Source organism: Netta rufina (genome assembly GCF_964035555.1).
Source record: "Netta rufina genome assembly, chromosome: 1".
Taxonomy (NCBI): Eukaryota; Metazoa; Chordata; class Aves; order Anseriformes; family Anatidae; genus Netta; species Netta rufina.
In genome coordinates this window covers 138,847,679-138,873,296 of record NC_140123.1, presented here as the reverse complement: position 1 = coordinate 138,873,296, position 25,618 = coordinate 138,847,679, and the positions used below count along the sequence as shown (strand labels likewise).

Genomic DNA, 25,618 nt, shown 5'->3' with positions numbered 1-25,618 from the left:
AGACTTTCCCACACCCGTTTGTGAACAGCTAAAATTGTATTTTTGAAAGTTTGAAATTGAACTTAGAAGTGTCCTGGTTGCTTTTTTCTAGTATGGAGATGGAGAAAAACCCTTATCATTAATAATACATTGTGTGAAGAAATGTAGAGGCATTTAGCTAGGTTTTGCAACAAAAGAGCAGGATTGAGAATCCGTTTTCCGTTTTTTGTAAATTTTCCGTGATATTAGAAAGCTGCCCAACCTACAGAATGGAGATAATACTTCAGTAATTCTTGGAAAGCTTCAGAAACTGTAGCAGACTTTGCATGTAAAGCTTTTTGTATCAGCTTTCATCAACAAAATGATACAGGTGATTATAAATACTCAGTTTAGCTATTTTCAATGAAAAGTGTTTTTTTACCATCATCAATTTCCTTAAGTTATTTCATAAGTACCTAACATACATAATGTTGTTTTATTTTGCCTTTTGCCCTACATCATTTCTTTAATGTGCTTGTGGCACAGAAGTCACACAGAACTGACTTCAGATCCTATTGCCTTGTGGTACCAGGATTTCAGTTTGAAGTAGGCTTGCCAGGGTGTAGCTGGAAGCTGCTGCCCTCTGATGGCTGCATCGTGTCCAATCTGAGATCATTTCGTTGTCTTTAGGCAAGTATCTGTCACAGATGCAATCAGCAGAAAATGGCTTTAAGTTGTACTTATCAGAATTTTAGATAAGGATTGAATGAATCCTTATTTGTGTTTATGACCTCAATTCTGTCCTCTGACAATTACAGCTATTTTCTCTTACTCTGTTAAAAATGCGTATTTAATATCCATAGTAATTGCTTTAGGCTTTATTAGATAAGCAACAGGAAAATTTCTCACTTTTGAAAATGAATATTTAAGAGGGCTTTATATTTGGAACAGTACAGAAATTATAAGCGTAAAAAAAATGGACCTATCTAGCATATAGAACAGACTTGATCTATAATTGTCATCACTAGACTATTAAACTGGTAAAAAGATGACATTTGAATTTAGTTAAGTATTTCATCAGAGATGGGATCCAGTTTCAGCTGCTACAGTGCATTCAATCAAGATAGGTGATCCTTTAATCATCTTGATTTTTTGCATGTTTTTAAAATGACACTTGCAGTACTCAAAAAAGGTAATAGGTAGATAAACCTCATCTGTATTGAATGACTTGATATTGCCATAATATTAACACTGTCCACTAATAAAAAGAAAATTTGTGTTTCAGCATAATCTCCTATCAGACATTACCAAGGAATATGCCAAGCCATCGACCTCAAGTTTTACCACGGTACCCAGAAGGCTACAGAACACTGCCACGAAACAGCAAAGCAAGGCCAGAAAGCATCTGTAGTGTAACACCTTCAACTTACGACAGAACCATGGGAGCAGTAACAGCCGAGGAAAAACGAAGGTCGATGCGTGACGACACAATGTGGCAGCTCTATGAGTGGCAGCAACGCCAGTTTTACAATAAGCAAACAACTCTTACTAGACACAGTACTTTAAGTAGCCCAAAAACTATGATTAATATTTCTGATCAGACAATGCATTCAATTCCCACCTCACCTTCCCATGGTTCAATAGCTGGTTTCCAAGGATATTCCCCACAGCGCACCTACAGGTCAGAAGTGTCTTCACCGGTGCAAAGAGGAGATGTCACTATTGATCGAAGACATAGGGTGCATCATACTAAGGTAAAATACTTATTTAAATAGTCAAACATATTTACAAGGATTTCTATTAGAAAGTGTACAGTTACTCTAGAGCTCATGTTGAACTGTCATATTTGATTGCAATGAAGATTAAATTGTATTGCTTTTTTCATGGAGAAAGGTGTGATTTTAAAAAGCACTTAAAAATCTAATGGTTATAAGAAACTAGTAATAATAATAATGATTTTTCAACATGCTGGGCAAAGCATGTCCTAAGATTACTGTCTGTGATATTACACTTCTCTAAAAGGAAGAAAAGGAGACAGTAGGTGAATTATTCAGAATAGTTTGTTCTGAATATAATACATTTTTTGTATGTACAGACATCTTTTTTTTCCTTCTAGCTTCTCTAATTGGAACTCCAAGAGGACTGAAAGTCCCACATTTCTTTCCATATATTACTAGTCTATTCTTCAGCCACAACTTCGGCTGCCTTGGGTTCCAATGGAAAACTGAGTGTCAGAGTTTCTTTTGATGCCTTGGAGTTGTTAGGGAAATCACTAAAGAAGATCAGACCATTTGCATAAAACCTTACCCCCTGACTAACATAACTTGGCTAGTCCTCATCAGTGGAAGAGAGACTAAAAATTGTAAACCTGAGTGCCAATGTCTGTGGCTCTACTCTATCTGTCATGCTTGTGTTATGCATGTTTTTAAAGAGACTGGAGTTCATTACAAAAGAATTGTTCTTTAAGTTGAATATAAAATTAGAATGTGGTTTCCTAGAGTTGACTGTGTAAAATGCTCCTGAAGCTTTTTCCTGAATCTTTAGCTCAGGTATCCTTATAGTTTGGAGTGTCTGCTGATGCAGGCAAAAAATCTTTAACTTCATTTTAAAGCAGCTTAAACATTGTACAGTTATTTATTAAGTCTTCTTTTTGAAAAAAATTTAGTTCCCTAATAAACAGAGGAGTCTTTTTGTTTTGGCATCCTTTAAGTCTCAACTGCACTAGAAATTTAGCAATCAATTCTTCTCGCAAATCTGAGAAATATCACTATGATCAGTGATACAGAGTATGTGCTTATTTGTCGTTTCAGCCATGTTTTGCTTTCTGATATTTTTTACCATCTGTAATGCTTCCTATTAGTATTTCATTTCATATTTAGCATCTTTTACACAAGACTCCTGTTTTTCTTCATTTTTTCATGCCCGTCAGTTGTTTGTATTTTTTTAGTTACATAACTAGCCTTTCCCATTAACTTAAAAACGCTAACTTGTTTTTAAGAGGTAGGTGATTAGAAGACGGTTTAAAATCAGTAGAATAAACTTAAGATTTAAACCACCTCACCTATGTAAAGATCTTAGGTTTTTAAACATCTTTCAATGATAAGTGAAAAACTAAGATTGCTGTTGTTTATGTGGGCTTGTCAGTAGGGCAACAACTATGAGATAGCTGTTAACAATATATGAACAATGAAATCAGGTATTTCTAAAACATAGAGGTAGCCTACTGAAGTGTCATGGATGGTAGGTCAGGAGAGAGCATGAAGTCATGAGCATGAAGATGGCTTAATTTTTTTATTTTTTTTTTCACATTGAATAGTTGCTCAGTCTCTAGATAACTATGGGTCATACTGTGCGATTTTGTTTTTGTACAGCATGTCTTTGTGCCTGAGAGAAGGTCAATGCCAGCAGGTCTGAGTTTACAGCCTGTTACTCCTCAGAGCCTCCAAGGCAAAACAGTGAGTTGTATTTTTATTTGGTACATCATTTTTATCTTCTTTCTTTAGTTAAAGAATAATTCTTTAAGTATGAAGAGGCAACGCTGAAATCTTAGTCTATTCAGAGTTTACATTAAATGAAAACTTTATTTTAATTGGTGGATTTTTTTTTAAACAAGTAAAGAAGTTCTCTGTGTTTAAGTTGAATTCTAATATTCTGTAGTCACTAAGTCCAGATTTTCTTTCAGAAATAAGGATTTCTGTAATCATCTTTGATATATTCCACCCTCTCAGGAATTTCAGTGATGTATCACAGAATACTTACTTCTCCAATACTTACTAAGAAAATTCTAGAAACAACATTTACTCTTTTGGGGAGATCTTAAGGATACTAAAACTGCATTTGTTAAAATTATGCTCTTCTGAACATCTCCCATTTTGCTGTGATAGACTTGGAGCTCTCATTGAAGGTATTTCATCAAAATAATGTTGGGGAATACAGTCCATCTCCCTAACTGAAACAGGACTCTTGGCTAAAAGCAAAGAAACTGTCCTAAATTTATTTGATTTCTTTAACTGTGTTTATCTTTTTTCTGTAATCTTTGAGGCAGTTATGAATAGAGACTACAGACTGTGAATCATACCGTGGGCAACATCTCCTGGGTTAATCCTTCCACATCTTAAACCCCCTGTTTCTTGCACTTCCCAGCATGAATCTCTGGCATCTTTAGCAACTTACGGGATAGCCTTTGGCAGCTGGTGCCTTATCTCTGCACCTTATTTTTCGCAGACATTTCTTTGGGTTCATGGCCCCATCAGCTCTCCTGGGCTGTGCTACTGGAATTGGGGTGATGAGCAGGGTGTAGGGGGCAAGGAGGTCCAAGCTTCTGCCCGTAGAAACCAGAAGTACACAAGCATTACAGGAGCCAGAAGGAGGACAATCTGCAGGTAGCTCTTTAAACAAAAGTCTGTTATGTTTGTTGCAAGAGTCCCAAGAGTTATATCAAAACTACAGCACTTACAGATATGTTAAAAATTGTTTGCAATACTGTGAATGTCAAGGGAAGGGTCGGACTCCTCTGAGGAGAAAAAAAAAAAAAAAAAAAAAAGCTTGCAAACGTTGTATTTAAGTACCATCAAGTAGTTGATTCTTAATGTGCTAAAACTGGGATTTGGCCATATGAAAAAAAGTTTTGATCTTGAAAAAAATATGATTCGTTATTCCTTTTGTTCAAAGACGCTACTTCCAGTTCTCTTGTTTCCAAATATAAGTTTTCTTGGGCTTTGAAAAAAAATTTTCAGACTGAAAGCACTTATTTTTGGAGAGAACTTGAAAGTATCTTGTATAGCAGTCTAGATTTTTATGCATTGTTTCTGAAATCAAATATTTAAAATCCAGGTATTGAAAGGGTAATATAAGAGCAAGATTGGCCACTGGACAATTTGGCTTTGGTGTTGGTTTTCCTTAAAAGCAAATGGTTTTGACAACTGAAGCTACGTGGAAATCCCTTGCTCCCTCTTGTGGGCTACTTAGGTACACGCTCACAACAGTGCCATGCATTATTCTAAGACATTTTTCTTCTTTATTCTAAAAACCTGGCATTTGGTTTTCAGTAATTTAACACCTTGTTCTCTAGAGCCATTTTATTCTCTGCTTCAGGGAAATTCTGTGACTGTGGCAGAGAACAAGCAGCTGTTTTTTGTTTTTTGTTTTAAGCTCACAGAACTTGTAAGTAAATCAAAATGTTGGATTAATATTTAACCTAAGATTTAGATCTGAAGAAGTGTAAGAAACAGAAGTAAACAAGAACATAACAAAAATACTTGTGATGTTAATAATGTTTCATCTTCTTTGAAGTGTTGCTAATAGAAGTGGTTCCCAGGAATGATTCGGGTAGATTTTTCCAAATTGACCTAAGCTTTGTAGAATTACCTAGGAAAAAAAAAAGAAAAGTTTGTGTGTGTAACACAAACTTTTATATGAATATGAATATGTGTGTTCATATTCATATTCATATATTCATGTGATATGTAAATAATATATAATAAATAATATGAATATGAATATATTTATATATATTTATATTCATATTCATATTATATGAATATGTGTATTCATATAATCTTGGGTTTAAAATACTGTTCTTTATCCCTTCCTAAGGCTGTATTGTACCTCTTAGTCATAAAAGTTAATGCCTCAGACCTGTGGAAGGAGGGACTGATTTTTTTTTTTTTGCCCTGATAGTTCATTTTTTTTTGTTAAAGATGCTTGTTTCTGACATAATTCAGTTATCTTTGTTTTTGTTTGTTTTGTTTTGTTTTGTTTTTACTCTTAATCTTGATGCAGAAATTTGAAGAACTGTTTTAGAAACCTAAATTTTCTGAGGGCACTTTCTGATTCTTTCCCCAAGCTCAAATGGTTGTCTGTGTACAGTTAATGATATCCTAAGGGTTGGAATTAATTCCCTTCATTTAAGTCAGTATCTTCAATTTGATACGCATGTCAGAAAAAGTTTGAGGGCTACACAGACTTTCTCCTGCAAAATCCCCACTTATTTTGTCCTTTATTCAGAATGCTCTGATTTTTATGGCATTTGCAGTGTTCATTGCTTTGAGTAGTTAAAAGTTAACTCTTTGTTATATATTTGAAAGCGGTCAATTTGGGAAAATGTTATCTTTTGTTGTATCGCTATAAAAAAGTTTTGTGAGAAAGATTCTAAGAACCCTTATTTTAGTTAAGTATTGTTTAGGATACCAATTAACCTTTTTTCTACTCTTTGGCTTCTCACACTGCACTCCTTCAGCCAGAGGAGCTCACGCTGCTGCTAATAAAGCTGAGACGGCAGCAAGCTGAACTGAGTAGTATCCGGGAACACACACTAGCACAGCTCATGCAACTAAAACTTGAGGCCAGCAGCCCAAAGGTCAGCTATAAAGCAATGTGTGTCATGTACCATTCTCACTAACTGTTAGTTATTCATTAATCAGTTTGCACTGTACCCTGAGTGCAAAACTCTCAGACTACTGTGGGTGTAGAATAGATTACGGTTGTCTCTTTGTGTATGTGATGTTCTGCTATTAACCCTTGGAGGTTTTAGCTCATAGCTTTTTGATATTAGCTGAGTTAAAATGACATAGGAATATTTTAAATGTATTGTAGTTTAGTTTAAAGTTACGGGCTTCTAACTGATTGCTGTTATAAGCAAAAATAGCAGTGAAAGATTGTGATATTAATTTCATTGTTTATATTGCCTTGTATCAGATATAATCCTAATGAATTCTGTACAAAAATCAGGATATGTTTAAAACAGATTTATCAAAGGGGTTTATAGTTGTCTGTGTAGGCATTTGTCTATAGTTGTCTAAGTAGGCATTTCATGTGAGCATACTATATTTTATGTGTAAAACCAAAATCTGACGTAGTATTTAGTTCATAGTCTGATTCATGGTGAACTTTCATTGCTTCTGTTTTGGGGTCAAAACTTGTTAATAGATCATTTAAAAAAAAGGCATTGTATTTCTATATAAAACAGATCACTGTCTAGTTTACATCTTTTAAAACTCTTTTCATGCATTCTGCACCTTCTGTCCCTTCCCTTCCTTTTTCCCTCTGACTGCTGCCTGCTAGAGTGAGATTCTTTCGCATCACCTTCAAAGGAATGCCATATATTTGGATCATCAGGTGGGATTTGCAGTTTTCTTGTGTGTTTACCTTTCTTAATGCTTTTTGCCTGCTCTTGTCAAGCTGGAAATATTTGGGGAGAATGATTTTTAGTGCTTTTTATGAAGTTGGATATTTAATACATGATGATTTTAGGTAGCACAAAGTATCTTAATTTATTATAGACTTGGCATGTGATGGAAAAAATAAATTCAAACTAAACTTTTCCAAGTACTCCACTTAATTTTTCTGTTCTTCATAGCCTTCCTTTAATTACACTAATTGTAGCATTTTACAACTGTGAACCAAAGTGGTACTATATTTCCAAGCTCATATGATACTCATACATTTTGCAGAAAATAAGTGCTTCTGATTATTTTAGTTTCTAAATTGAGAATAATTAACTGTTTCCACAGGACATAAAATGAAAGGGAAGTCAAACATGTAGAAAATTTTTAAATAAATCTTAGTGTGGTTAATGGCTTTTTCTCCTTTTACTCAGCTATTTCTTAAAGATTTATATAAGATCTTCTTTATAAATTCTGCTAACTTTTGGTCTGAGGATATAAGTCTGTCTTTGCCAACTTACTTTATTGTCAAGGGAACAGTTACCACATTTTTTACGTCTTTATTGCATGATCAAATGGGACTTGTTTGCAAGTTGTCTTTGAGAAGTTTTTAAATGGTGAATTTTCAACAGCACGTATAAAAGACAATCATAAGAGCTTAAAGGAAATATAAGCATATATGTGTCTGTTAGTTAAAAAATATGGAAATCTTGAGTGCTTTTTCTCATATTCTTTCTACTAATGAAATTGCACTTAACAGTTCTAAGAATACTTAGAACGGCATTGCATAATTCACAGCATTGCACTTAGAAGCTCTAAGAATAGTTAGCTTTATGTCCTCTATATTCCAGTGGTAGGATTTCAACACACATGTACGTGCAAGTGCATATTTGCCAGTGACTTTATCTTCCTATGATCTCTTGGAAACAAGGCATAAACAGTGACCAATCCACTTAGATAGCTATGCATTTCTAAGGATTTTATCTTCTTTAAAGGACTGCAGGAAGCCTAAAAGTAGGGAAAACTGCCCTTCCTAATTGCTAAATTAGACTGATATATTTAATTCAACTCAAATATTTCCAGTTCATGATTTTTTCGAATAAGGGAATAATTCCATATGCAAAAATGTAATTAATTGCCAAGGAACAACGACTCCATGTGAAATGTGAAACTCTTCCATGCTGCTACTTGATTAGCAAGGCTTGTCAGTGTAATAGACAGGATAAAGAGGGGAGAATGGCCTTTGTATAATGTGCAAAGTGGTGCAAAGGATTTCCTTTTAACTTGCATCAGATTAAATGTAATGTGATAAACTTATTAATTGAATTAATAAGTTTAATTAATTTAGGGAAGTGCCTAAATCTTATGAACGTATCATAATTGCCGCTACAAAAGATGCAAGAAGTTACTGCACTTCTTACAGTAAGAAATCATTATCAAGTCTAAAATATATTAATCATAAAATCATGGAAGAGCAGGTTGGAATATTTGTCCTAGTTTCTCCTCAGTTTTTCTTCTTTCCCTTATTGTAGTATAATACTGCCATCAACTTGTATTAAATAAGTCTCCTGAGACTTTTTGAGTACCCTTGCTTCTAGGGGTAGTGTCTCACTTACATCTTTTTACTAGTTTGTCCTTTATCATTTTTTCTTTATGTTGTAAAGAAAAGACTTAAATTTCTCTTAGTCTGAGGCCTTTCCTCCTAGTTATCCACATTTGTAACCAAATTGCATAATCACTTACCCTCTGACTTTTAAATGCACAATGTATTTAAATGAGGTATTTCCACTTGAGTCTTATTTAATCTCTGAAAATAAATAGTATCAAAAACTCCTTTTCTTTTTTCCAAATACTTTTTTCAGAGCATTTGGTGCTCTTTGAAAAAATCCTCTTCTAATGAACTCAGGCTATCTCAAATTCTCTGTGCATGTTGTTGTAGTGACCTCAGCCTATCCCAGGCTGGTTTGTCTCATGAACAAGCACTGCTACATATTATTTTTTTTTTAGTCTTTGTTGAAATGGCTATTTATGTGTATTGTTTAGGTGTTAAATTGTTTGTATATTTCTTTCACTTTTTCTGGTACCTTCACTTTTTGTTTTCTTTTGGTTTCCAAGGGGTGTGTAAAAAATAAACAGAACTTGAACAAGAAGTTGTCAAATAAAGGAGTGATGGTCCAATAGCCAGCATCCCTACTGTCTCAATGTTTTGCTCCTGTTTCCTCCTCTTCACTGCCCTCTTTGTGGGATGATGAAGGTGGTTCTGGAAAAAGGTCATAAATTAGAGAAGGACAGAACAGAGCAATAGATGTTTGGATAGGGTTGCCACATATCTTGTATTGTACCTGTTTCTTGTTTCAGTCTCAAGTTCTGTGTCCTATATTAGCAGCACTTTGTGTTACTACTACTCTTAATTGTGTTTTTCAAGTTACCTGGAAAGGGTAGCGAGGTGACCCAGCTGCCACTCTTGTTCTTTCTGTTGCTTCTTTTTTTTTCCTTTTTCTTTTCTAGAGGAACAAGACAGACCCAAGGACAGGGGCTGTGCTGGGTGGAAAAAAGACTGCACAGAAGCAGCATTGCTGGAAAAGAAGGCAGGAAGGAAGACTGCTTTTTCTTTCTTTGTTTTGCACAGAGAAGTAAAGAGCAGAGGCAAGGCAGGAAGAAAAGCTTGGGCTGGTCCTGTTACAGCTACTTTAACCTTCAGGAAGCTTGAGAAGAAACAGATAAAACTGCCAAGCTGAGTGCAGTCTGTCACCTATAGCATACAGTGTTATCTCGTCAGTGAGGTCAGCTGCCCTGGTAGGGAGCCGCTGTTTCAGCTGATGGATGCCACCAGAACAGTACAGACTGAAGTGTTGTCAGTCCTAGGGCATTATCAGGTGCAGCAGAGAGTTTAGGGAGAGGCAGGAAGAAAAAGTTGTCAATAGCTTGGGTTTACAGTTTAAAACACAAAGTACCTAGTCAGATCCTATCTCATCAGTAATGGAGCTGTTCAGGTATATCACATGTCAAAGAGGTGTGTTACAGTATTTCCAACTGGGAGAGGCTTTTCTATCCTACATCAGTGAAGAGAAAAGCAAAGATAGTGACTGGGGAGAAACAGGTATTTACTAGAATGGCTGACTGAGAAAACTAAGACTGCTGGATTATATTTGGTTTTGTTGCTGTGTGGCATCAGGCAGTTTACGCTTCGGTTTGCTTATGTGTAAAGAAAATCTTAATTCCAATTTGTAGAGATTTTTGTGACATCTATAGACAACAAACGTATTACAGGATTTAAGAGGTCCCCTTTATTATACAGAAGTTTGAGAAACAAAATCGATTTTTTTTTAAGTGAGAGGAAATTGGCTGATTTCTGTTATGAACAAGCATTTTTCCTTGACCTACGTAGAAGTTTATTCAATGTGAGTAGTGTCCAGCTTCTGTTTGAGAATAGCCTGTTGGTAATGCTTTAAGAGCACTAAAGAGGTGTTCTCTTTACCTGAGAGCATTGCCACCGTATCCAGCTGCACTGAATTTTGTGCAGTGCACATCGCCTTGTGTGTGCTAGCTTTAGTTAACAAATATGTGATAGGTACATACTCTCTCACGAATGTCTCAATAGTTAAATGTCTGACTTTTTTTTTTGAAGCATTGATTTCCTAAAGGGGAAAAAAGGTTGGATATTTTTGACTGCTATGAAGATACTTCGGCTTTACTATATCAATCTGCTTTTTGATCTCTTTTCTTAAGTAACTGGAACTTTTCTGGAAGTAACTGGTGTTTTCAGACAGTGTTAAGTAAGCATGGTTAAGAGCCAGTGGTAGTAAAAATACCGGAGAAGGTCATATAAGATGAAGCTGGAGCTGGCTGGAGGACAGAACATTATTTCGGAACAATTTTAGAGCAAACGCTTTTCTTTTTTTTTCTCAGGTGGATGAAAAAACTCTTAACAGTTCCATAGAAATTATTTTTGGCACTGTGTTATCAGTCAAAAGAAAAATATTTAAAAAAAAAAAAAAGTTGAATAGGCTTAAGCTCTTGAAATCCTCCTAATAAAAATCCTTGCAAACCAGCATACTGCTAATAAACCATTTCAGCCAGTAATTTTAATGTTTACAAATATTTCAGTTGTCTGTAGTTTGATAGCTTGGCTTTGGACCTTACTATTGATATATCTTTTGGTATCACCAAATGCACCCACTTTCTGGGCAAAATTTTAATGTAAAGGAGAACAACTTCTTGTATCAGTTCTAGTTTTGTTTATGTAGTGCTGTAGAAGATGAAGCAAATGGAAGCAGTTGTTTGCTTTTTTTTTTTCCCTGCCTTACACAAACAGAGCATTGTGAACTTGCCTTCCTAAGAAAATTGTCCTTTTTGAACAATTAACTTACCACCTGATCATACTATGTTAAAAAAAAAAAAAAAAAAAAAAAAGGCAAAGCAAAACAACAACAACAACAAAAAGTCCTGTATCTGACACAACAAAAATGTTTCCTATAAGGAGAAAAAAATATTTCTCCAGATGTACAACCTAGGTGTTTTGTTGTTTTTTTTTAATAATTAAAATCATTAGATAGAGGCAAGAAATTCTGAAAGGCATCAAAAACTCTGGCTTTCTGTAGCATTTTCAATCTGAGAAACTAAACATTGCAAAGCAAATTTATGGTGTGTGTATACACACACAAAAGCAGAGTGAACAGTCATAAATATCCGTACACACACATACAACACTCTTCTTTCCGCATAACCATACATGAAGCAGTTATTGTTAAATAGGTCCTAAAGTGCCTAACAAAAATAGTAGGGGGATAGTGTTTTTTAAGTTACTTTGCAGTTTTGGAGATGAAAGCTAAGTTTTCTTAATTTTTCACTTAGTATTAGGAAGGTCTATTTTTAAAATGAAAAATCCAGTGTTAGTATATTTTGCATACTCTTTTGAAATCCTAGATGTAAGCAATTTTTACTGTAGTAACCAGTGGACCTGTTTTTTTCATTTGCACACGTGGAAATAAATACAAATTATATGAAATTATGTCTGACCAGCTCAGAAATGTAAGCCCCAAAGTAGTTGCACACTATATATGAGGGTGGATAAATGCAAAGACTAATGATTCAAAGTTCCTAAGTATATGAAACAGTGCAGTATATAAAGGCATTTTGTGATACGTGAACGTAAGGCTAAACCTTTCTTCAGTATTCCAAGAGGATGCTTACATCTTTTTAATGTACATTGAGTTATTAAAACTATAATTTAAAGGATTTTTAATAAAGGTTTGAATGTTCTTATTGAATAATCCAATAATACTTTTCATTTCTATATCTTGCAAAGCCAGGCTTATTTTAAGCACTTATTTTTTAAAAAGGAGAGGTTTGGTCAATTAACATTTCGTTGGTTTGAGTATTTTTATGTGGTTTTGCTGCATTTGTTTGCTGTCATTGAACTTGTCAGATGTTTGATATTACTGAATGATGGAATATATATAAAAAGCATGGGGTAAAATGTAATCTATTGCATTATTAGAAAAAATTAAAGTAGAGGCTATATTTTACAGTGTCGTCTTTCAAATCTAGCCATGCTGTAAACTGATGTTTGCTGTATGCTCCTCCTGATTTGAAATAGATGAAAGAGAATGAACCTTTAATCACCATGGTTCACACTATGATTGAGAACTCGGCGCTAAGACCGCAACTGTACCAGCAAGTAAGGTCTTGGATAGTGAATGAAATTGCTTTATCATCTGCGAAAATTTTTCTTAGTGACAGTTTTGGTTGTTCCTCAGATTTATTCATAACATCGGTGTTTCTCTTATTTGCTTTGGAAAACCACAAGTCATCCATGCTTTATAAAATGCTGCAATATCGTTAGCATGGCTTTTGCTGCGTTTTTGTTGTTAAGTATTAAATGTACCCCTCTGAATAACTGTCTGGACTATTTAATTAGTTGGTGTCTTATGCAGGTGTCCAGTAAGTTCATAAAACTTCCAATAAGCTTCCAACATCTGTCTTAGCATGATCCTATGCTATTAGTGTTCAAAGGTGCTTCTTTATTTTGACCACTACAAAAGCATGTGAGTGGTGTTTACCTGGTCATTTCTGGCAATTTTGTTTCATTCTAGGAAGTGGATTTACAGGTTTTTGTTTGCACCTTACAAGCCTTTAGCTACCAAAGAAAGGATGGATCAAAATTACTTTGATCTGGGGACTGTAAATCCAAAAGGCAGTGTCTGTTAATAAAGTCACAGCAGACTTAACAGTGCACTTTTACAGAGTTTCTAGTGATGTTTGTAAATGGTAAGATGGAAGAAGAATCAGAAATGTGAATGGAAATATTGTACAAGAATTGAGACCTGCATTAACTTATGAGCATGGCCAATACATATCCATTGGCACTGCAGTGTCTTAGGTTTACTGGGGCTTAGCTCAATGGATCCTGTCATATTAGAGAATGTTTTAGAAGTTTCTAGCCACAACTGCAATGAAGATATTGTTCTTACTTAAATGCTGGTGCTCTTTTGCAGCAGATGAAGTATGCAATTCTGGCTGCCAGTCAGAAGGGAGCACCTGAGCAGCTCTCTTAAGCTCACATTTCTGTCCTTATGAGCCAAAATTAAAAAAAAAAAAAAAAAAAAAAAAAAAGGTAAATAAAGGTACAAAAAACAGCTGGAGTTTAATTTCATGGATGGTCTTTTTTTGGAAGTCCACTCGCCATTGTAGATTTGCTTGAGATTAAAAAAAAAAAAAAAAAGCTAGAGACTTCTCAGCTTTCCAAAGGAGTAAAGGAATATGCTTTGAGTGCTTTTGATTTCAGAATCATCCAGCGTGTGCTCCCATGTGCAAAACAGAAGCTTTAATACATAACCTGAAGGAACCATTTGGAGAGGAATAGGTGAAGTAAGGTGCCCTCAAGTCCTAAATGAAGGCAGTTTTGTTATTTTTTTTAAAGAAGCCTCACTGTTGTAAACTTTTTTTTTTTTTTTTAAATTTTAAAATTTTTTTTTTAAAAAAAAAAAAAAAGAAAATCAAGTTTCTGTTTTAGAGTATGTCAGAGAAATAAGTCAGCATACTTAAAATGATCAGAGGTGCTTTGAATGTGTCAGGGTAAAACTTGAAATGTTATTCAAGATGCATTGGAGGTACAGCTGTGTCTGGTCTGGTCTGCCCAGCTAAAATTCATACCACTAAAATTCAAAATGCTGTCTTGATGAAGCTGTGCTGCTAAAGTATTACCGCAAAGTACTGCCTTCACCTTGAAGACTTAGCCACTCTTTCGTATTTGACACTGAGTAAGCATCTTTTTTGAGATTCTTATCAGAGAAACTGTGAATCTAATGGGTCACGAAGATTAAGTAACCTTTTGTCACTAGAGATGTGGTCTCTTCAGGTAAGAGTTCGAGCGATATGTTGGCAGGCTTGTGCAGAAGAACCCATGTGTTGGAGAACACCAAGACCTGCTTTTACAGACAAAGCAGACAGTTTCCTTTACAAAATATTGCATAAACTGACTTCCTGGAAAGGATAAAAATATACTTAAAACTTCACTGCTTAAATAGTCTTCTAAATTTTTGTAATGCAAAGTTAACACATTAAAATTCTGGTAGCCTATTTTAAAGATTAAGTAACATAAGTTTTTATTCGAATAACATAAATTGTTTTCACCAGTTGTCTCTGCCATTGAAATTTAAAAGAAGTATCAACAATTGGGAGAACCCTCTGTTTAAGTGATATAAATCTATTTTCTTGTCAAGTTGAACTAGTTTTTGTTGACTAGAAGCATTCCTGCAGGTACAGAAAGGACCTTCCTTTGCTTAAGTCTATTCAGTTCAGTTTTATGACTTAGTTCATTCAGAATTAAGTAAAAGAAAGCAAAAAAGTTGTATTTAATTAGAAATTAATGTCTTGCGACCTGTTTGTTTACAACAATCAGTGGTTCTTTGACTTGCATCACTCTGTTCTACACACTGTACTGTAAGTATGCAGGTGTAAGCCAGGGCATTGATTCCATATGTACAGATGAGAAAAATACAGGCTTTTTGCAGCCTGGGCCCATTTCTACATATTTTTTTTTTAACACTCCTAGGGGTGAGGAGTGTTAATCTCATTCTCTAAAGTGGGAAAGGGGGAGAGAGAATTAACCTCAGTTCCTTTTACGTGTGTATGTGTTTACTAAAGGGGGGAAAATGAAAATCTGAGTTCAGCAAGATGACATCCATTTCTTAACTTGGATATCTGTTCTCAGTACTTTAAAATGCTACCCCTTTTGTTATTATTAGAATTATTAAAAAAAATAAATAAATCATGGTTGACTTCAGTATTATGCTTCCCACAAAATGTCCTATATTTTCTCCTGTTTTAATCTCCTGAGTGACGTAATTTTGCAGAGATGCTTAGTGTCCTCTCAGGATGTGAAACTTGCTGCCATGTAGCTATTGAGACAAAATGGCTATTGGAATCTGAAAATAGCTTATAAGATAATGAAGTCATACCTTCACATAAATGTATTTTATATTGGCAGGTTAGATAGGTTTAACTGCTCGTGTCTCAAGAGGGAGATTTGCCTAATTTACATTTATTTGAGAAGAAATTTCCCAATGAAGACGTCTTGTATAGTGTCCATCGTGGTGGGTTTATCCACTTTCATTATTCATCTGGTATTGGCTTTTGACATACATGATGATGTATCTAATGGTGGGACTACATGGTATATGACAGCTCGTTCTCTAGAAAGTTTAATTTAACAATATAAAATCATTAAATTCTGTTGTATATGCATGTTCACAATGAAGATCAGTTGAATATGAATGTGGCCATTTTAACCAGTGGGACTGGCATATTAACAGAAATTATTTCCAGCATGAATACAAGATTCAATTAAGGTCACTTTACTTTTTCGCATTTACACATTTGGCTGAACGCTGTGCAGTTTGCATTTCAGAATTCAAGGTGCTGCTACTTAATGGTAACACACAGTGTAGTGTACTTCAGCACGTTAACAGATGGACTTTTTTTGTATTTGAGTAGGAAATTGTCGAGGAAAATTGTAGAAGCTTGCAGCAAGCTGTGTCAGTGGTTCAGTAGGTGGCACTCTTTCGCTGTAATTACTGTTCTGGTGAAGCGTTTGTATGGACGATTTGGTGAAGGAGGCTTTTGTTGAACGTGACATATAATACATTTCAATAACTTGATCGTTGGAGCTCTTATAATGCATTTTCCAGGGTTATGACGTTGTTAGCCTTGCTTGTAATGTGTAATTGCATTTTGTCTACTGCAGTTCCTCTTACAATTCCAGTAGAGTGTGATAGCATTCTATGCATTTTGCCTTAAGCTGATTTATAGATGTGCTGCGCAAAGAGAAGCCGCCGTTTTGTCAGAGATGGATTAAGTGTTTCATACCATTTTCAGAGTCTTTTGTGTTAAGTCTATGTAAAATGTTGCAGTAGAAGTGTAGAAAGTGGAAGTAGCTCTCCAGCAGTGTCTGTTGTGGCAAACTAAGAAATACAGACAAAAGCAAGAAGTTGGCAGCAATTTTGAAAGTGTGGTGGAATTTTAATAAGAGGAATTAGCACATGCATAGTATTCTTTGAAAATGTTTCACTTTCTGAATATGTAAAACATATTCCTTCTAGGAGGAAGGCAGGGACAGGGATTCTAAATCAGCAAGCTTTTTTCAACTCTGCTCTAACTAAGGTTGAACTGTTGCAAAAGAAATGACTCTTTAATAAAAGAAATACACATACGTATACTGACTTGGAAAAAGAAAATGCTAGGCAAGGCATATGGAATGTTGAGCAGTGTCTTGCAAAGATGTATTTATTTTTCTCATGTAAAATCTGTTGTGAAATGTACCTAGGTTTTCACTGTAAGTTAAAGACATTTGGCCTTAAATTTATATTGACCATGTTTATGAGTTTTTTTTAAATATTTCCATTCCTCATTTTTCTCTCATTAAGATAAAATCAACAGTTAAAAAACACAACTCTACAACGGTGTGGGCTTGAATAGATATCTTAAAATGCTAATGTTTATGACGTTCATGAGGTGCAAAAGTGCTGTGGCTTTTTTCATATTCCAACTCTCATTTTCATAAAATGTCCATTTCAAAGAAAGTTACTCTGTGGTTTTAATACACTATACATACTTCTAAATTGTCACCAGGTGCATTTGCATGAGGTATGTGGACATAACGTCTTGAAATGAAACACTTAAGTGTGTTGAAGATTTATTGTGTTTGGAATGCTTGTCTGATTAACCCTTCCCTAGTCCTTTTATTTGTAAATGTCCTTTAATATGGACTTGTGTTTTTATAGTCTTTCTTGCACTACTAAGCCATGATGACCTAATTATGCTATACACATGAAAAGAAAACATATATGTTGAGACTCAGTGTGCACGTTTTTAATTAAATAGAATATGAAGGCTGATAGTGTTATGTAAGTATTTACTATATAGAACAGTAAATAGATACAGTATATGACAGTCTATCTAAAATGGAAAGATGCCTCTTTTCATGTAGAATATTTTTAAATCTTGTTACTGGTTAATTTACAGACTTAAAGAGGTAAGAACTTAATGTGAGGGGCTGTATAAAAGTAGTTGGGGAGGATAACTTACATGCTGACTAGCGTGAGAAGACAAGTTTGCATAGGTCCAAATTAAAAACAGAAGGATTTTTGTTTCTGCCATTTGTGTTCATACTATGAATTCCGTCCTGGGGGACATCCGTAGGAAAAAGTAGGCAGAAAAGTATTTGGCAACACTTACTGGGTGTACGTATGTGATGTGATATATTTTACAGATACTTTGTACACTTAGATCATTCAGATTTCAGATTTGCATCAGAATATCCTCCTTGTGAATGTACTTGATCTTAATGGATCTATAGAATGACTCATTCCAAGTAGAATGAGTCCCTGTATTTAGAATGCAGATATGGAAACATACGTTATGATGTGTAACTGTGTTTGGGTGTACTCTGGCAGTTTACTCTTTCTACGTGATCCATGTTTGATTGAGTTGTATCTTCCTAAATATCCAGTTTGCATTAGAAACATAGCATATTCTGTTTATATAACTTTCTACCAACAGCCTGCTTGTCATTCCGTTTAGTTACCTTAAGTAATATATACTGGCTAAATATGTGTTGTTTAATGCGACATTGGCATTCAAGCAAAAGATGTTTTGCTGTATTAGAACTTCTAAGCTAAACATTAGTTTAATTTTCATAGTCAAATTAAGTTGTTTTATGGCAATATTATTCTTCCTTATAGTTAACTCAAGAAGAATGTAGGGGTGCACTATACAAATATAGAGCTGAAGAGCTGGATATTGATGTAAGTACTTTGTATTTCTTCTTCCTTGGAAATATTGCTATTTGCCTTTTTATTTTGATGATAATCTCTCCCTTGATTTTGGGGTTTGGAATGCACTTCCTATAGGTGACTGCCATCAGAAATTGGTCCATGAACTTGAGGGAAGATGTAGGACTTTTTTAATAAGTTTGTAACATGCAGGAATGGTTACAATTTAGACCGAAACTTTAAGCATTCTATCTGTTCAGAGAAGAAATGCTTGTAGAAAGGAATTTATTTAGAAAGAAAAAACTATGTAGTTCAGTTATAAGCATGAGAAAACTAATTTCTCAGGAAATATGACTGATGCTCCAAAACTGAAATTTGGCATGGGAAGTTACCTTTCAAAGTATTGAGTTGCTAGTTACTGAAGAAAAGGGGCTTGGTAATTAAGGTCAGTTTGGAGATTGCTTGTGAAAAATGCACATGTATAGTCATACTGTGTATGCGTAGATATGAATGTCTAGTCATATTTGCATAATGCAACTAAGAGTAGACTTACTGATTTAAGCACATTTAAGCACATTTAAGCAAGTTATTTTAAGGCTACAAAAGAAAGCAGGCTTTCAGTGTTAACGTACAGTTTAAAAAGTCAGAGTGGCACAAACTGAACCAAAAATTTGTTCAAATAGAAAAGTAAACAGTTTCAGATTGATTAGAGTCCACTGAACAGTTACTCCAAACGGGAGCTGGAGTGGAACAGTTTTAGTCATAGCTAAGCCTAGAGTGGAGCCAACACAGAGCAGAGTATGTCTGGTATTAGTAAGTAACTATCAAAAACTAACACCTGAAGTAAGCCATGGGAAGGATTAAGAATGATACAATATTCTTTATAATAATGAAGAATATGTTGATTAAAACAGTATTATTATATTGTAAAGGTCCAGTTGTAGAATCGTAAGTCATGTTTTTAGCAGTGTTATTTCAAGTTACAATATCACTTTTGTACTATCTTAAGAAGGTTTCTTGAAGTTAATTCGAACATGCAACACTGATGCCTTCAGAACTTGAGAATTCATGTTTTGTGGTAATAAAATTTTAAATAGCTTCTCGTAATGATTTGATGAAGTTACGTATTGGTTACTAAAGATGTTAAAAACAATCCTAACTGTGATTGTTTTCTGTTATATACTAGGCTAAACTTAGCCGTCTATGTGAACAAGATAAAGTTGTACAAGCACTGGAAGAGAAGCTTCAACAGCTACACAAGGAGAAAGTAGGACAATTGTATTTATTACCTAAAGTGGATGTTATTTTACATGCTTATTATCAGAACAATGATAACTGAAATAAAATGAAAATCAGCGCAATGATGCAGAACATTAAAAATAATTCTTTTTATTATAATAGTACACGCTTGAGCAAGCTTTGCTATCAGCAAGTCAGGAAATAGAAATGAATGCAGATAATCCAGCAGCCATACAAAATGTAGTCTTACAGAGAGATGACTTGCAGAATGGACTACTGGGCACTTGTCGAGAAGTATCACGAGCTACTGCAGTAAGTAATACATTCTTGCCAGTTAAAACTCAATGACCATTAAACAATTATCTTTGTATTCTTAATTGGTTTGTCTCTAGTTATTTTTCATTACATTCCAACAAACCTCAAAGCTGGAACTTTCACTCTATTCACCGAGTAGTCTTTCTTGAATTTTGCTTTTGCCAGGAATTGAGTGCATACTGACTCCAGTTGGTGCAGTATTTTTATAATGTGTATGTGATTACGAAAGAAGTAAATAAAACAAATAAGCTATTTCATGCGATAGTAAGTAAAGGAAAACATAGATTTTTATCAGATATTCCATCAGATACGTAATTTATTTTAAGTGAAAAATAACTACATAATGAAAAGATAATAATGTTGTGGTCTGTCTTTATAGTGGTCCATTGTATTTCAAAGATATTCAAGTCATGCACTTTTGAAAACCTTACAAGAAAGGAAAGGAGTTTCTATTTACTGTCCTTTTCTACTTCATGATACTTTCTACACTGAGACGAGGCAAAGAAACATGTTTGCTTACTTGTGTGTATCCAAAAAAGCATTTCAGCATCAAGTTACATTGGTTTGTTGTGGTGAACTTGATATGATGTAGGCCCTGAAATACTGTTTTTTGTCTGAACTATGTTGTAAAAGGGATTGGTTGGATGAGGAAAATGGAAGCAGAGGAGGGAAAATCTTCGTTCTAAAGGAAATATTCAAAATATACTCCCCTCATCACCTTTTTAATTTATGCTAAATAGAGTAAATTGCTTGATCCAGGCTTAGTAAGGGGGGTGGTAAACCTGGCCTCTAGGATTCTTTTTGCATTTTCTTCCTTCTGGTGTTTCACACCAGTTTCACACCAGTTTCACAGATATAGTGACGTATTAGCAAGCCTGGGGTATTCACTGGTAACCCTACAGGCAGGGTTGGATGACTTACAGTAGTCTTGCATAATAAATTGCATATACATGCACGTGCCTTGCGCTACTATCTTTTTATTATTCTTTGTGATAAAATAGAGAAATTTGCATCCATTGTTGTGGGTTTTCTGACCCTGTGGAAGGACAACTTGAGACATGCATGCCTGCTAACTGTAACAGCATATTCTGAAGATTTCACCCTGGCCTATTTTTTAATTTGTGAATAGACAAAACGCTGTTAGTTTGTATTTTGTTCAGTATCATCAGAAAATGCAAAAGCTGTTTAAACATGACATTCTCTAAAATTACACGATACTTATTGCCAATATCTATGAGCTAATTCCTGAAGTTTCATGACATTGAATGAATAAAAAAAAAAGTCTTTTTTTTTTTTTTTTGTTAACTTCAAAGTACATATCCAATACTTTTCTTTTGTTACATACTTAGGAACTGGAAAGAGCTTGGAGAGAATATGATAAACTGGAGTATGATGTAACAGTAACACGGAACCATATGCAGGAGCAACTTGATCGTCTTGGAGAAATTCAGGTGTGGCATTTGAAGAAATTCAGGTCTTAAAAGATGCATTTAAGTAGTTTTCATTTTCTGTGGTTTTGTTTAAAAACTGTGCACAAATGGGGGGGAGGGGAGGAAGGAGGATGTGTGGTACATTAGCAAAGTATAAAGAGAAATTAGAAGTTCATAAGTTCTGCAGGCGTCTTCAGCTTTTCCTATATTTTGAAGCTATGGTGTTAGTTTTCCCATGTTTCCTCTTTCTGTTTGAGTGATCGTGTCCCAAGCAGGGAATTTTTCTCAGACCTTAATTGCTATGACAGTCATATTAAATGTTTATACAAATCCCTTCTTTTAAGTGAATATTTTAAAATGTAATTAAATCATTCTATCCAAATAAATAAATAAATATATTTTAGGTATTCAGTTGTTAAACATCAGAACCCTTCATATGCATCTTATTTGTTGCTTGTGCTATACGCTGGAGGATTGGCCAATTTGTATAAGTTCTGAATTTCTAAGGGAATTGTTCTGTGACACAAACGTGTGTGTGTGTATGTATAGAAATGGGCAGATGGGTGTGGTTTATGCTGTGAGGTATTAAAGGCTATTTGCTTTAGGGATTGATTTTGTATGCAGTAATGAAAGAGAGATTACAAGGAAACTCAAAGAGCTGAGAAATTTGGTTATGCAACCCAATGCACGTGTAACCACAAATGCAAATAGGCCTACATTTTATATGCTAGCCTGCAAGCACCATGTTCATCTCCAACTATTTCAGAATTGGAACTGATGATTCCTCTTCTTTTGTGTGCAGGTCTCCTATGCAAAGTTGGCTTTGATTTTCTTTGTAAAGAGTAGATGCCATTCTGTTAAATGGAGTTTCAACTGGCAAATTACTATCAAAATAAGACTCATGTTATATAAATGATTTCATCATTCAGCTTTTTTCTGACAACATTTGAATATTACGTTTTAATGGGAGGGTGTCATTATTGCATTTTATTTTTGTTCATTGGGAAAGGATATGCGGTATAGTCAAAAGAAATAAAAGCTTTCCTTTCCCTCTTTTCTCTTGCAGTGTATTCTGGTTTGTCACTTAAATATGCTCTTTCTTTACTGGCAGACTGAGTCAGCAGGGATACAGCGTGCTCAGATTCAGAAGGAGCTATGGAGAATTCAGGATGTCATGGAAGGTTTAAGTAAACATAAACAGCAAAGAAGCTCTTCAGATGGAGGTAAACTAGTTGTTTTTAACTCTTAGGAAGTGAGATTGGATCGTATTCTATATGCATTTTTGTAAGATAAACATATTTGCTTTTGTATGTTTGAATAATGGCAGAATTGCTGAGAATGATGAAGTAATCAGACGTCTTAAGTTGATGATTTGTGTATTTGATAGCAACAGATTATACCTTTTTATACTGTTTTATAATCTATTTAGTGAAAACAATTTTTCTCTTTCCTCCTACTCTCTGCCCCCCAAACAGGCATCATGGGATCAAGGACATTTTCAGCTATTAAATATAAAAATGAGGTATGGTTTTATCATATTTAGAATTTCAGCATCACTGTATTTCTAATGTACATATGATAAAAATGAACATTATTTGAACTGTTTATAAGGTATGAAGTATGTATTCAGTATGTTTCTTTGAAAATATTGCAATTTGAATTAATTTTGAAGAATGATAGCTAGTAATTCTAACACTTTCATTTGTTATTTGTCTTTATATTCTCGCCAGTATTTCTCTTTTCCATTTTTCACCTTTTCCTCTCCTCATAAGAGCCTCATAGGCTCTTATCCTAGAAATATAAACCCTGATTTTCGGACTTGCTTTTTGTCCCCACCACACTTTTCATGGGAATAAATACATTGCTTTATTTGTTTATTCACCTATTGAACCTGGTTTTCAGATGGCCAGAGCACCCACAAGAGCAGCTGAAACTGTGGGAGCTCCCAAATGTTTAGTTCCTCTGAAAGTCTGGCTAGAAGTAACAGTTCTAAAGGGACATTGTCATGGTTGTTAAAAGTATGTGAAAATATATGTATGGTTTTTAGAACTTTTTGAAAGACTCATATATATACAAATCCTTGAAAAGATACAGAATTTAATTTTTCAAATGATGATTCAGCATTCATACATGTCCAACAGAAAGTGTAGGTAACAGAAATGAATACCTTCATAAGCTGAATACTGAAGCTGTTGATGTATTTCAATCTACATGGTAGTAATTAATAAATAAAAAAATCCTGTCTTGGCTTCTATTTTAGTGTGACATTGTCCCTTTAATTCTAAAATCTATAGCTGGTGTAGCTATGGTAATATAATTTTTTTTTATTTTTAAGTTATAAATAACTGTAACAGGTGTGCACATCTAAATAAGGTGACTATTCTACAATCTTTAGGAAGAGGAAGTAGTCCCACCTCGTCCTCCACTCCCTCGGTCCTATGACTTTACAGAGCATCCTCCCATAATCCCCCCTCTGCCCAGTGATAGCAGCTCCTTGCTCTGTTATAGCAGGGGCCCAGTACATCTGCCAGAAGAAAAGAAGATTCACCAAGTTCAAGGATATCAGAGAAATGGATCTCACTGTGTAAGTGGCTTAAACTGCCACGTTGTTCTTGAAGCATTTCCCCTTCCTTTGCACAGTCACAAATTTCATTTTGCCATCTGGCTACTTTTTTTTTTTTTTTCTTTTTTTTTTTTTTTTTTGCATTTTTACTTTTTGCTACTTGGTTTTACTTATAGCTCCGTCATTTACATTTCATATTTTCCTGTCATTTCCTGTCATATATTCTGTGTATATTTTTTAAAAAGTCTTAAGACTTAAATATGTGCATTGTGTGTCTGAGTAAATTTCAGAAAATCACACTTTTCGACTCATGAGCTTTTATGAAAACTCTAGCCTCAGAATCAGGTTTTGCTGAAGTCTTGTACAGTTTTTTCCAGATCATTTCAATAAAAAAAAAAGGCCCTTCATATTTTTATGGCAGTTTTTCTGCAATTTCTGAAAGTCTGCAAATGTTACTCAAATTAATTACAAAGAAATACTGCAATAGTAGTTGAACAATGAGCTATTGTCCTGAAGTGAGCAGTCTCATCGCAAAATAACTGTTTTGAGTCTTAAGACATAAATGCTTGTACAAAAACACCAGTTTATTTACCTCATAACTTGTCATTCTTCAGGGTCCTGATTATAGGCTTTATAAGAGTGAACCAGAGTTAACTACTGTAGCTGAAGTGGATGAATCTAATGGTGAAGAAAAAACAGAACAAATGTCAGAATCAGAATCTACAGCTAAAGGTTTGTCCCCAGGAGTGTTGTTTGTGACCTTTCTGTCTTTTTCACAAGGAATACAAAGCTTTAACTGCTACAGAAGCTATTTCATCCTTTTTATTTTTGTAGCCTGTCCATTTCTTAATATGATGAAACAACTCCCACAATAAAATAATCATTTAATTGTATGACGAGAAAGATTTCAGTCAATTACACCACAGAAAAATCAAACATTATACTCACCAACAACCCTGAAATCCTTATTGACACCATGTCTAATCACATCACTCACATTCCCCACACACCGTTCCCCTGAACAATTACCCATTTTATGTTCATGCCCTTGAACAATTATTCAGTTTTTGAATCAAGCTCCCAATGTTATGTCACTGGAACGTCCAAAAAGGCAGCACCAGAGAATTTTCAGACTCTTATAACGCAGGGAAACAATGTCTTTTTCTTTTTTTAATCTTGTAATTGTTGAATTGCCTTCTGTCCTCTGATATAATAGGAATAATGATCATGACCCTGGAGTGTACAGACAATAAAGGTCTTTGCAGTTGCTAAATACTTTAGATTCTTCTCTTCATCTAGCTTCTATAAAAGCTACTAATTGCTTGGTAGAGTCTTTTACCAGGAAGTGCTCCTCAATTCTGTTTGTTAAAACACACAGAATAGTTTGTTAAAGGTGACTCCAGGAAAAGCAGTTTGAGCACTATCCAAAAACCATACTAAGAGCTTTCAGAATACCTAAGCTTGCTCCTTTTTTTCCATAATGATCAATGTTGCCAGTGCCAGCAAGATCAATGGCTTCTCTTAGTTGAGCAAAGTGCATCTGTAGCAGGTTGGTGTAACAGTTTGAGAATTTGACCCAAGAACAATGATCATTTAAGGATATTACTTTCATCAGATCAGTTACACAGGCTTTTAAAACTAAAGATAGTGTACATTTTGGGTGCAAAACAATGTGAA

The 25,618-nt window shown here is 34.6% G+C and overlaps 1 protein-coding gene across 1 annotated transcript in view; it reads left to right on the top strand.

The window, feature by feature from the left end:
* The window catches only part of PLEKHA5 (pleckstrin homology domain containing A5), a 65,552-nt gene that overhangs the window by 25,209 nt on the left and 14,725 nt on the right, over positions 1 to 25,618 (top strand). Inside the window, exons 7-19 of the mRNA XM_084290808.1 lie at positions 1,244 to 1,712; positions 3,330 to 3,413; positions 6,197 to 6,316; positions 7,021 to 7,074; positions 12,721 to 12,801; positions 18,365 to 18,427; positions 19,581 to 19,661; positions 19,796 to 19,945; positions 21,298 to 21,399; positions 22,490 to 22,601; positions 22,854 to 22,900; positions 23,774 to 23,962; positions 24,556 to 24,673. Of these exons, the coding sequence (XP_084146934.1) occupies positions 1,244 to 1,712; positions 3,330 to 3,413; positions 6,197 to 6,316; positions 7,021 to 7,074; positions 12,721 to 12,801; positions 18,365 to 18,427; positions 19,581 to 19,661; positions 19,796 to 19,945; positions 21,298 to 21,399; positions 22,490 to 22,601; positions 22,854 to 22,900; positions 23,774 to 23,962; positions 24,556 to 24,673 (1,670 nt within the window). The remainder of the gene's footprint in view (positions 1 to 1,243; positions 1,713 to 3,329; positions 3,414 to 6,196; positions 6,317 to 7,020; positions 7,075 to 12,720; positions 12,802 to 18,364; positions 18,428 to 19,580; positions 19,662 to 19,795; positions 19,946 to 21,297; positions 21,400 to 22,489; positions 22,602 to 22,853; positions 22,901 to 23,773; positions 23,963 to 24,555; positions 24,674 to 25,618) is intronic.